Raw genomic sequence first — 13,225 nt, 5'->3', positions numbered from 1 at the left:
AGATCCCACATGCCGCGGAGCGGCTGGGCCCGTGAGCCATGGCCGCTGAGCCTGCACGTCCAGAGCACCTCCGGAGCCTGTGCTCCGCAACGGGAGAGGCCACAACAGTGAGAGGCCCGCGTACCGCCAAAAAAAAAAAAAAGACACATGTACCCCAATGTTCATTGCAGCACTATTTACAATAGCCAGGTCATGGAAGCAACCTAAATTCCCATCGACACACAAATGGATAAAGAAGATGTGGCACATATATACAATGGAATATTACTCAGCCATAAAAAGGAACGAAATTGGGTCATTTGTTGAGACGTGGATGGATCTAGAGACTGTCATACAGAGTGAAGTAAGTCAGAAAGAGAAAAACAAATATCATATATTAAAGCATGTATGTGGAACCTAAAGAGATTACAGATGAACCGGTTCGCAGGCAGAAGTTGAGACACAGAGGTAGAGAAGAAACATATGGACACCAAGGGCAAAAAGCCGTGGGGGGGTGGGAACGGTGGTTGATGATTTGGGCGATTGGGATTCACATGTATACACTGATGTGCATAAAATTGATGACTGATAAGAACCTGCTGTATAAAAAAAAAAAAAAAAAAAGAACTGCCCTACTCCCATCATAAACAGTTTAAAAAAAAAAGGAAAAAGGAAGGAATATAGAAGATTTACTTGGACAAAACTGAAATATTCACACAATAAGAAAATCATATTTTTTTCCCTAAGCATCCAAAGAAAATTTAGTGTTTGCCTATAAAGAAATGGATATTAAAGTTCTTGGATCATACTAAACACATTCATTGATCACCATGTAATTAAACTAATAGTTAATAATAATATAATACCCAATATATATTTGCAAATATAAAACATACTTCTAAATAATTCTTTGGTCCAAAAGAAATTATGTTACATCTCGAATGTAACTTTTAACACCTAAAATCTAGGCAACATGGTTTACTTGTATACCCTTTAGATTAAAAATATTAGGTACAGTTTTATAAAATTGATTTTTAAATTTTAACAAATACAGAAATTATTTTCATTTGACTATTTCTTTTGATAAAAACATGCTTTTAAAATGCATCTAAGTAGTTGTACCAATTTGAGGGTAAAGAGTGTGGGGGGGGTTATACCATTGAGCTTGCAAATGTGATCATCTGGAGATATAAATATGTTAGTATGAGATTTTATGCACAGTGGAATGTAGGTGGCATGTTGTGAAAAAGGATTTCTTTCACATGGGCTTTTGATAGGAAATCCATGAGATTTTGCATTGCTGATTGACAAATAGGCTCATGGGATAAGGTTAAGCCAGTGGTACAGCAGCCAAGTCATCATGAAGTTGAAGAATCCAGCCCCTTATTCTCATTCAAGTGGAATTCACCTTACATATAAGAAATGTTGCCAGCAAAGCCAAAACTGGTTTTTGAAAGGAATTTAAAATCTGCTTTAGTTCTTCAGCGAGTGGTTGTTCAAAATCTCAGAGCTCCACTATACAAAGGATGGTACAGATTATTTAGACTTCAATAAATGTTCAAGGAAATTCCAAATCCTTGCCTTGGCTGTAGCAAACTTGTTAATGCTCTCATGAAATGTTTGATTCCCTATGACTTGATTGACTTTTTCTAAGTGTAATGTAATGGATAAAATTGTGGACTCTGAAGTCTTAGTAACTAGGTTTGAATCCTGCTCCACTCACTATACAATCTTGGGCAAGTAACAACTTCCCTGAGTTTTCTCATCTACAAATAGAGTAACAACAGTATCAATATCAACACATTTTTGTGAAAATTAACTATGATAATGGTAGTAAAATACTCAGCAGCATGTCTGATATATATCAAACACTCAACAAATGCTTATTGGTATTGTTTGTTTTGATAAATTAGATCTCAAACCTTGACAGCAATATGAAATACTAATATCATTGTCTTATGAAGCTTCTTCTTGTTCATGATCATAAAGCCTTGTCTGCATTAAGAGATTAGATGTGTTCCCTTCTGATACAAAAGCAGGACATACATTTAGCACATCTTAAAAGCCACCATCTAATTAAGGAATAATTTAAAGGGGTGTTGTCATATAATTTTATCAATAGATGCAGGAGGGCGTTTTGTAAATTTAGACGGTTATTACCAATCTTTTAAAAACTCATGTTAACATAGGAATATAAAGAAGCTTTCAAAATATTATTGTAAAAAGCATTATTGGGGCTTCCCTGGTGGTGCAGTGGTTGAGAGTCCGCCTGCCGATGCAGGGGACACGGGTTCATGCACCAGTCCGGGAAGATTCCACATGCCACGGAGCCTCTGGGCCCATGAGCCATGGCCGCTGAACCTGCGCGTCTGGAGCCTGTGCTCCACAACGGGAGAGGCCACAACAGTGAGAGGCCCACGTCCCGCAAAAAAAAAAAAAGAAAAAAAAAACATTATTGTAAAAATGTAAGCATTATGCTACATGGTAAGATACTAACTCCTTTGGCTTTAAGATCCAAACAAGCTAAGGAAGCTTCCTATTTCTACTATTTCTGTTATTCAACAGAGTGTAGAGGTTTTGGTAAAAACAAAAACAAAAAAACTTAAAAAGCCGTAACATTTTATTACAGAGGGAAAGAATTGATTTTTATAAATGGTGTGACTGCGTATTTGGAAATTTTAAGAAACTACACTGAAAACCTATTAGAACCAATAAGAAAATGTAATGTAGTAGGTTTCGATATGTATATATATACACACACACACACACAAACATACATACACAAAAGTAGCTTTTTATTACACTATCAATAATTAGTTTAAATATTAAAAAGAAAAGAAATGCACTCATATAGCAACGTAAAGTAAATCTAGGACTAAATTTAACAAGATGTAAACAAATGTATATGAAGAAAACAATAGCATTTTATTAAAATATAAAAAATAAAACATGAGTAAATAGAAAGGTATGTATATTCTTTGATGCAAACCTTGCCATTACATAACTGTTAGTTCTTCCCAAATTAATGGTGAATTTAATATTATTCCAATCAGAGTAAACTTTATATGGAAGAATAAATATAAAAGAATTCGAAAACATTTTGAAAAAGTAGAACAAACATTTTTAGTGTAAAACCTGATTTAAAACCAATATAGTACTGTCTGGCATAGAAATAGACAAGTATGTAGATCAGTGTAACAGAACATAGAGAGCAGAAACATGTGCTATTATTTGAGAAATAAATAAAATAATAAAGTTGATATTTCCATCAGCAGATTATTCAATAGTGTTGAGACTATCGCCAGTACTTTTGGTAGAACATAAAGTTTTCCTTCTCTTACATCAAACTAGTTGACAGTGATTCTAATGATGGAATTGAAGCAAAAGAGGGTGAAGTTATCACTTATATAATTCAAAGACAGATTGGCCATGGGTGGTTTTAAAGATTTTGTTGTTTATTTTCTTTTGGTATTTTCAAGTATAACAAAGATGGAGAGCTCAAAAACACATCCTTTTAAACAATTGGAGGTTGTGAGCTGATCTTTCAAGGCATCATTTCTGTTATAATTCAATGTGTTATTCACATTGGGACGGTACCGGCATCCACCAGTCATCGAAGCCAGCAGGCTTCCTGAGAGATTGGGGGAGGGAATGATTGCAAAGGGAAGCAGCATGAGGAAATTTTGAGGTGGGGGTGGTACTTTCCTGTACCATGACGGGAATGCTGGATACATGAACTGGGTACCACTGAGTGAATTTGCTGCGTGTAAATTTTAAAACTATATTAAAAAGTTAAGTCTGAGAAAATGGTAGGAGTGGAACTGCAAAAAATAAAATAGAATAACACAGTCAAATTAAATGATGAATAGAAGTGATTGTCCCCTGCAATAAACAAACAACATTCAAAGTTTACAGAGGTATAGTGGCTTAAGGAAGATGATGTCCTTTGCTGAGAACAGGCCCTGCCAATAGAAATGAACACATTAGTATGTACCAGACCTGTCTAGAAAGACAGAGTGTGGGTATGTCAATTGCCTTCTGTAATTCTCTGTAAAGAAATATAAGCTGTTAAGGACTGGAGCAAAACTCTAACAAAAGGAACCATAAAATGCAGCATACTAAATAAAGAATAAACATGTATTTGTCAAAAGTACCAACTGCCTGACACTACTTGGCAGTGCCATATCCACAGCAGACGGTACACAGCCGCAATCATTTTCGTTAGCAGGAGCCAGAGGAGACCAATCTTGCTGGTGACTAGGAGAAAATGACATTAATAACTATATTTTCATCTCGTTTCAGCATCAAAGTTAAAAAATGTTATTCCTTTTTTTTCTTAAAAATGTTATGGAGAGAGTTATATAAAATTGTGGTAATTTTATATTTAATGAGTCATGCATAATGTATTGAACCTTATAGGAAATATAGACTTTGTTCCTGTATTCTTGAGCGCTTTGTGCCAGGAACTATTCTAATTACTGGAGTTATAGAGAATTTATGGAGAGAGATGAGACAAAGAATAATGAAATAATCACATGAAATAGGTAGCACAATAAGTGACCATAAATCCTATGGGGAAAAACATGAGAGGAGATTATTAGGAGAGTAGTAGATTAGAGATTAGGGAAAGATTGCAATTTTAAATATGGTAGCCAGAGAAGTCTGAAATTGGAAATTAAATAACTAAACCTGAAGAAGGTCAGGGAGGAAGGTATCTCTGAGGCAGAGCTTCCCAGGCAGAGGCTACAGCGAGTGCAAATACCCTGAGGCCAGAGCATGCCTGTCATGTTTGAGGAAAAGTAAGTGTCCACTGTGGATGGCTGGGATGAGGTGAGCAAGGGGGGAGGTGGTAAGAAATGAGGACAGAGCTTCCCTGGTGGCGCAGTGGTTGAGAGTCCGCCTGCCGATGCAGGGGACGCGGGTTCGTGCCCCGGTCCGGGAAGATCCCACATGCCGCGGAGCAGCTGGGCCCGTGAGCCACGGCCGCTGAGCCTGCGCGTCCGGAGCCTGTGCTCCACAACGGGAGAGGCCACAGCAGTGAGAGGCCCGCGTACCGCAAAAAAAAAAAAAAAAAAAAAAAATGTAAAGAACCTGGCCTTCCAATGTGATAATGGAAGACTTTAGGGAGTTTTGGGTGATCTTATTTGCTTGACAGCATCTTATTTGTATTTTATTTGTTTTCACACACGCTCACACTGTGTCTGTATCCATATAAATTTATTTTAAATACCTTCTATATGCTGGTGGCTTCCACATCTATAAATCTGTCCATGGTCTTTCTCCAAAACCTCTATCCCTTCCTAGTTCCCTAATATCTATACATGTGAGTAACAGGCATCTCAAATTGACCATGACCAAAAAATTTGGTCAGTACCTCATCCACCAGTTGCCCAAAAGCCAAAGGTCTGTGAGCTATCATTGATTCTCCTCTTTACCATGCCAGTTACACAGCTCTGTTGACCCTACCTCTCAAAAGTCCCAAATACGTACACTGCATCTCCACAGTGGCCACACAGACAAGTGCAAACATGTTTTTATGGTCTCCAAGTTCTTTTAACTTTTTAAAGAATTGTTTTAAAATACACATTATGCAAAATTTACCATTTTAACCATTTTTAAGTGTACGGTCCAGTAGCATTAAGTACAGTCACACTGTTTAGTAACCATCACTACTACCCTTCTCCAAAACTCTTTTAATTTTGCAAAACTGAAACTCTATACCCATTAAATGGTAACTCCTTACTCCTCCCTCTTCCCTCCTCCCAGCAGTCATCATTCAACTTTGTCTTTATTAACTTGACTGCTTTAAGTATCTCATATATATGGAATCATATAATTTTGTCCTACTGTGACTAACTTATTTCACTTTGCATAATGTCCTAAAGGTTCTTGTAGCATGTCAGAATTTCCTTCCTTTTGAAAGATGAAAATTATTCCATTATATGTATAGAACACAGTTTGTTTATCATGATGGACACTTGAGTTGCTTCTATCTTTTGAGTATCTTGAATGCTACCTTTTGAGTATCTTGAATGCTGCTATGAACACAGGTATATAAATATCTGTTTGAATACCTGCTTTCAATTGTTTCAAGAATATACCCACAAGTGGAATTGCTAGATCATATGGTAATTCTAGTTTTTTTTTTTTTTTTTTTTTGCGATACGCGGGCCTCTCACTGTTGTGGCCTCTCCCTTTGCGGAGCACAGGCTCCGGACGCGCAGGCTCGGCGGCCATGGCTCATGGGCCCAGCCGCTCCGTGGCATGTGGGATCTTCCCAGACTGGGGCACGAACCCGCGTCCCCTGCATCGGCAGGCGGACTCTCAACCACTGTGCCACCAGGGAAGCCCTGGTAATTCTATTTTTAATTTTTTGAGGAACCACCGTATTATTTTCCATAGCAGCTGCACCGTTTTACATTCCCACTGGGTGACTCCCTTTTTATCCTCTTCATTTTCCGTCTATGGTCAAGCACAGTGACCTTCTTTGGTTTCTTCAAGTACTAAGTTCCTTCTTGCTCTAGAGGTTTTGCTATAGTTATTCCTTCTGTCTATAAAGCTTTCCACCCTGAGGGCTACTTGACTGGCTCTCTGATTTTTCACCTTAGACTCTTCCAGGGATACCTTCCTTGATGTGTCACGTATGTGATTCAGTTATATCCTATATCCTAGCTTACCAAGATCTCATGATTTCCTTGTTTGTTTATTCATAATTTTTTTGGTCTTATCTCCCTTAAAACTCTATTCCCAATACCTAGAACTATGACTGATGCATGGGAGATGCACAGTAATTGTTGAAATGTCACTGAGATTAGTCTGGTAACTTTCCCAGTGTGCTATATGTGAATATTACTCATTAGTGAAACTCCGTATCATCACTCAGAGAATAATAAATATTCTTTAGAAACAAACTAAGACAGAATTCATAATTCCATAATCTAATCAGAAATGCCAGTTAACCTAGTTATCTTGACTCTGGTAGAAATTTGCAGCCTTGTTAATTTGGATATTTCAGGCAAGATATGTTCTTTGTTTTCAAGTTATTTCAATAATTACCTTACTACTTCTCTATGCTTTATATATGCAGTCATTATCCTAGAGGTACGTATAAAATCTGTCATGTACTTCTAAATAGCAAATTTGTTTTGGCCTTCAAACAAAGGGTACTTACATCATTTACCTTGCATAGCGGATTTTCTAAATGTTTTATAGTTCATTCCAGTAGTAACCACTTTCATAATCTGTAAGGTCAGCTGCATTAGACAAAACTCACGCAGGTAGCATAAAAGGAAAATTTTCGTTTCTGTCTTTATATTAAGAAGTGAGTAGGTGGGTACAAATGGGCTCTTCCAGATTATGAACAATCTCCTAACACAGTTATCTTTATGATGAGGCCATATATTTTGAATGACTTAAGTCTGATAGTTGACAGGCACCATTCCGTCTGGCCCAATGATCTTTTTTTTTATTATTTTTTTTTATTTTTGTCTGCGTTGGGTCTTCATTGCTGGGCGCAGGCTTTCTCTAGTTGCAGCAAGCAGGGGCTACTTTTCATTGCGGTGCACAGGCTTCTCTTGTTGCGGAGCAAGGGCTCTAGGCACACAGGCTTCAGTAGTTGTGTCATGCAGGCTCAGTAGTTGTGGCTTGCACAGGCTCTAGAGTGCAGACTCAGGAGTTGTGGTGCACAGGCTCTAGAGCACAGGCTCAGTAGTTGTGGCACATGGGCTTAGTTGCTCCGCAGCATGTGGGATCTTCCCGGATCAGGGCTAGAACCCATGTCGCCCGCATTAGCAGGTAGATTCTTAACCACTACACCACCACGGAAGTCCCTGGCCCAATTATCTTAACTGGGTTGTAAGAACCCATTAAATGTTTAGATGGGAGGCAGCATATACTCTTATGTATCAACACCCTTATTTTTTTATCATGTTAAAAAGTAGTTTGAAGTTTGCATCTAGGATTGAAACTCCTTTTATGTAGTGAAGAATAAAGATGAGTCTTGTGTACTGACAGCCCCTCTTCTTCAAGAATCAGTTCGTGCATTCATTACCGTGGTACCCTTAAAGCTCTGATAGATGTAATTTTATGGTTATTAATTTAACTAACTTGCAGGGGAGATATTCTGTGGTTTGCAGAAAAATGGAGAAATAGTTATTCTGAAAATATTTTTTCTTTTCTAAAAGATGTTGAATATTGTCATTCAAATCATTAGGCTTTCATATTATTTTGAAAAAGTCATAAATGCAGAAAATCTGAATCACATTTAGTTCCTTTTCTAAAAATAAGATTAGGCAGATTATCCTATTTCAATAATTATTTCAAAAACTTCAAATATGCCAAATAGAATTCATTGGAGAGCCCATTGCATTTCAAGGACACTGGAGAGCCTCCATGGCAATAGGGTTGAAAAGTATTAATCCATCCCTTTCATCTTTTTATTACTTTTACATAGGGTTTATAGTAGGAAGTTCTTTACAAACATTGTATCTGTTGTTAAGATTTATATATACATTTTGAGATGATTTTTTTACACCTTTGCATATTATATCTCGGGCATCTTCAGGGCAAACAATAGCTTGTCCCTTTTGTTCACAAATGGGCATCTTCAAGGAAAAAAAAAGAGCATCTTTAGAAAATGTTATTGACGTAGCACCTTTAGAATGTAGCATCTTTTGAAAAGCTGTTAGTATCGTACCTAGTTTAAAAGCTTCAATAAAAAACATGCTTCCATATACCACTTAAGCTAGAAGTGTGCGTGTTGAAGATGGATAAAGGTGGTGAAGATTGCATCTTCTTTTGCCATTACATTAAGGAGAAAAATAAAATTTATTATTACCTTTAGTCATCAAACTCTCCTACATAATTTGACATGTATTACCTTCAGAGATTTTCAGTATTAAAGAGATAATGAACACAAATAGTTTGAATACAGTTTAAATCACTAATATTTTTGAGTACTTATCAATTGCCAAGAACTGTGCAAAGCACTTAATGGGCTATTAAAGTTTACATGGGTATATTCTTTCTTAAATTTCTTCCTAGAATACTTCTTCGATTTTCAAAGAATAGGCTACATGTGCCTGTATGAAACCTATCAAAATATATATATCATAGGGCTTCCCTGGTGGCACAGTGGTTGAGAGTCCACCTGCCAATGCAGGGGACACGGGTTCGTGCCCCCGTCCGGGAAGATCCCACATGCCGCGGAGCGACTGGGCCCGTGAGCCATGGCCGCTGAGCCTGCGCGTCTGGAGCCAGTGCTCCGCTACAGGAGAGGCCACAACAGTGAGAGGCCCGCATACCACAAACAAACAAACAAACAAAGATATATATATATCATAGTATATTGTAACTACCTTTTTACTTTTCTGTCTTTTCCATTAAACTATAAACAACAGGAATACAGGTTTTAGGTCTGCCATATTTACTCCCTCCTGTAACGTGATTGTCATGGGTACCTAGCCTTATACCTCAAACCTAGTAGGCACTCTACTAATATTTATTAATAGAATTATGATCAGTGTCCAGAAAATACCTCATTTCTTCAGGGATAGGATCATAGGGAAGAATGGTGATGTAAAAATCAGAAGGCCAGTTTATTAATTTTCAACACAGTCTCTTTAAAAATAATTATATCAGGGTAGCGAGTGCATTTTCTTTCTGGTAGCTGCTGCCCGTTGGTGCTACTCATAATTGGAGTGTTTTGGTGCATAATTTTATTAAATCTCCTCACCACGAAATGAGACCATTACTATCCTTATCCTCATTCTGCACATGAGGAAACTGAGGCTTAGGGAGGATAAATAAGGTTTTAAAGTTTCACATCTAGCGAGAATCCAGTAAAGATTTGAATGCTTCTCTTGATTACTTCCAGAGCTCAAGCTTTGTGTCAATCAGTATTTGGAATGCCAGTTTAATTAATAGGTAAACTCAGAGAAGATAAATAATTTGATGAGGACACACAACCAGTAAATGACAGAGCCTGGTATTAAAGCCAATTTTCACACTCCAAAGTCTGTGTGGCTTTAATCCGGGCCACTCTCTCCTTTCCTTTAATAATAAATACCCTTTTCGCACATGCAATAAACCATGGGTCAAGTACCATCCTATTCATGCTGAGCAAATCATGGCCCTAAATTTTTTATCCTGACAATTTCTTAAGAAAGGACTGCTACATTCATTTTCTTCTCTAGTTAAATCAGAGTAAATAATCCTTGGGCAAGACAGTTTTTGATATTTCATTTCCCTTTCTATTATTCTTATATCTGTGTTGATTGCACCCCTTATTAATGATACCTAAGAAGAAATATATGAGAAAAAAAGAATCCCAAAGAAAAAAGTCTGTTAGAAGAAAAGATGTATGATGCTACAGTGCGTCTGGAGGAAATTCAGTATCCTCTTGCGTTTAAGAAATCCTGAGAAAGTCAAATCAAACGTAGAAATCATATCATAAACTAATACAAGGAGGAACTCGGGCAATAAGTGGTGCGTCATTTGAGGGTCTGTGGAACATGATATTAAGTCTTGTTTAAATGGGACCTTTTACCGTGCTCTGTGTTCTATTATGAAACATGGTGTTGTCCTCCTTTTGAATTCTAGAGTCTCAAGTCCCTGACCAGCCAAGCTCTCTTCATGTGAGGCCCCAGACCAACTGCATCATCATGAGTTGGACTCCTCCCTTGAACCCAAATATTGTGGTGCGAGGTTACATCATCGGTTATGGCGTTGGGAGCCCTTATGCCGAGACAGTACGTGTGGACAGTAAACAGCGATATTATTCCATTGAGAGGTTAGGTGAGTAGCTGTGATTTTTCTTCTCTTAAGGAAAAGAAATGACTTATTTTAAATTATTTTCTTTCTTGGAAAATTGTTCTTTGGAAGTTGATTTCAATTTGTAGCATATATTAATTCATAACTCTCTCACCCACCCTCCTATATACACACATACATTTTCCCTGTCTGGATTTTGAATTGGGGAATTTTATCTAGACAGACACACAATAGTGTGTGTCCTGGTATGTACCCTGCCTGCGCGTCATAAGGATAGAAAAAGTGCATTGGAACATTTTTCTTTTTCCTCTGTCAATGGAAACTTCTAATCTTAATAATTCTTACAGAAAGAAAGTCAGCAAATTTTTTCTTTCCCTAGAAAGATATTGTGTCAATTTTTCTTTAACCTTGAATTATCTAGTCACATTACCTTTCCCCCCACTTAGTATTTATAGATAAAGCTTGATGGATATCTCATTATGACTGTAGAACAACAAGATTTTAAAAAAGGAATTTTCAACCGAGACAGTAACTTGGAGCAATCAAACTCCTTTCTACATATATTCCTGATCCCTCCCAATCCAACTTCTCTTACAGTATTTAACCTCCTTTTACTGAATACAATACTTCTGTTGTGATGTTTCTGAATTCATTGAAACTTTGTTTATTCAGAGAGGGTTAACATGTGCAAACTTTTCATATTCATTTTACATTGGATTTTCCATAGTGCAATAAGAGATTATATCATTAGCAGAGGGAAATAAAATGAATATATGTCATATATAGCGTGCCAATAAGTTAAACAATTGTCATAATGCCAAAAGCACGTTGATTCTACCTGTTGATTTAACACGATATTATTTGCAATGAAGTACAGTGACCTTCTCAGTGAAAAGGCAACCTGATCGAATTGCTGCTTATTTGCAGTATCTCTCCGAAACTGGGCATTTGTGATGAGAAGCCTGATTTGAATTTGAATAGCTAAAATGCAGTAGCAAGAAAAGGTTTTGTCACTGCAAGAGGAAAATTGCACTGACCCATTCTCTCTATAATTTCTTCAAACACTAATAAGAGAAGCACCTTCTGCAAATCTCCACAATTTTAGTTAGCTTGGCATTTGGAAATAATATTCTCTCAGTCAGTCCCTGACTTTGAATGCAGAGGCAATCACAAAATTCATATTTTATGGCTATCAAACTTATGTCAGGGGACTCTCGTTTATCCATTATTCAGTATACTACACCATCTCTGACAGTTCATCTTGATGCCACACACCAAAGAGAGAGATTCCCGTGGCAGTACACAGGCTCTCCGGCAATGAGGTTGTGATGCAAACTCAGAATGAAGTCATGAAGGAAAACTGCATCGTTTCACCATGTGCTTTTGATAGTGATGCTCTTTATTACAAAGACACTACCATGAGTTCCCAAGTCTAGTAAAGTTGAGGCATTTGGGAGATTAATACCGTGGCAAATCTTTCCAAATGTTTATAAAATAAATTTCCCATCGTAAGGTATGTTTTAAAGAGCTGGGAACGCTGACAAAGGTAAAATGAGCTAGGACCCTGTCTTAATGATAGCTAATCATGAGTATGCACTTTATCTGGAAAGACACCCACCCACTCTCCCACTAAATGCACACATGTATATGTACATAAGTATTTAAATTCTACTGAAACTCTTTTAACATAGTACCATGTCTTAACATAAAATATAAAATAGTGTTTTATTGGGCTTCCCTGGTGGCGCAGTGGTTGAGAGTCCGCCTGCCAATGCAGGGGACACGGGTTCGTGCCCCGGTCCGGGAAGATCCCACATGCCATGGAGCGGCTGGGCCCGTGAGCCATGGCCGCTGGGCCTGCGCGTCCGGAGCCTGTGCTCCGCAACGGGAGAGGCCACAACAGTGAGAGGCCTGCGTACCGCAAAAAAAAAAAAAAAAAAAAAGAGTGTTTTATTATTGTTCCAGTATCCTCATGGTTATGCAAATAAGCCGGTATTTTTTCAACATGAATTTCCACTGATTGGCCAAATGTATGTTAAACATATCTTAAGTTCTAATTTTTATAAAGATAAAGGATTCAATCAAGTTCACATTTGAACTCTACAAAGAAAACATCAATATTTCATTTGTTCTGCTGAACATTAAAATAGGTGTATCAGTTTTTATAGTATCTTTTTGAAAAGGTATTTCAAGTACAATTTTAAAGCTATTAATCTAGACGTTTTATATATAATAGACAAAAGGGAATGATATAATTTAAGAACAGTATGACAGTTATAGAATTAAAAATGAATTAAGGAAAGTTGTAATACTTTTAAGCATAGGGTCAGCCATAACTTCAAGTATCACGATTGTATTTTAGACTATAAAAAGCTATGTGGTTTGTAACTGAACAATAAACCTCCTCTTTTCTTTGGTGAGAGATGAGAAGTTCCAAATAGCATTTTGTTTGTCAGCATAGTAATTCACTATTTAG

At 37.3% G+C, this 13,225-nt stretch overlaps 1 protein-coding gene across 1 annotated transcript in view; it reads left to right on the top strand.

Moving 5' to 3' along the window:
- DCC (DCC netrin 1 receptor) overlaps positions 1-13,225 on the top strand; it is a 771,692-nt gene that overhangs the window by 565,721 nt on the left and 192,746 nt on the right. The window contains exon 15 of the mRNA XM_065889420.1: positions 10,579-10,773. Within this exon, the coding sequence (XP_065745492.1) occupies positions 10,579-10,773 (195 nt within the window). The remainder of the gene's footprint in view (positions 1-10,578; positions 10,774-13,225) is intronic.

Source organism: Phocoena phocoena, chromosome 13, assembly GCF_963924675.1.
Source record: "Phocoena phocoena chromosome 13, mPhoPho1.1, whole genome shotgun sequence".
Taxonomy (NCBI): domain Eukaryota; kingdom Metazoa; phylum Chordata; class Mammalia; order Artiodactyla; family Phocoenidae; genus Phocoena; species Phocoena phocoena.
The sequence above is the reverse complement of the archived record's forward strand: the minus strand, read 5'-3'. Positions and strand labels throughout refer to the sequence as shown.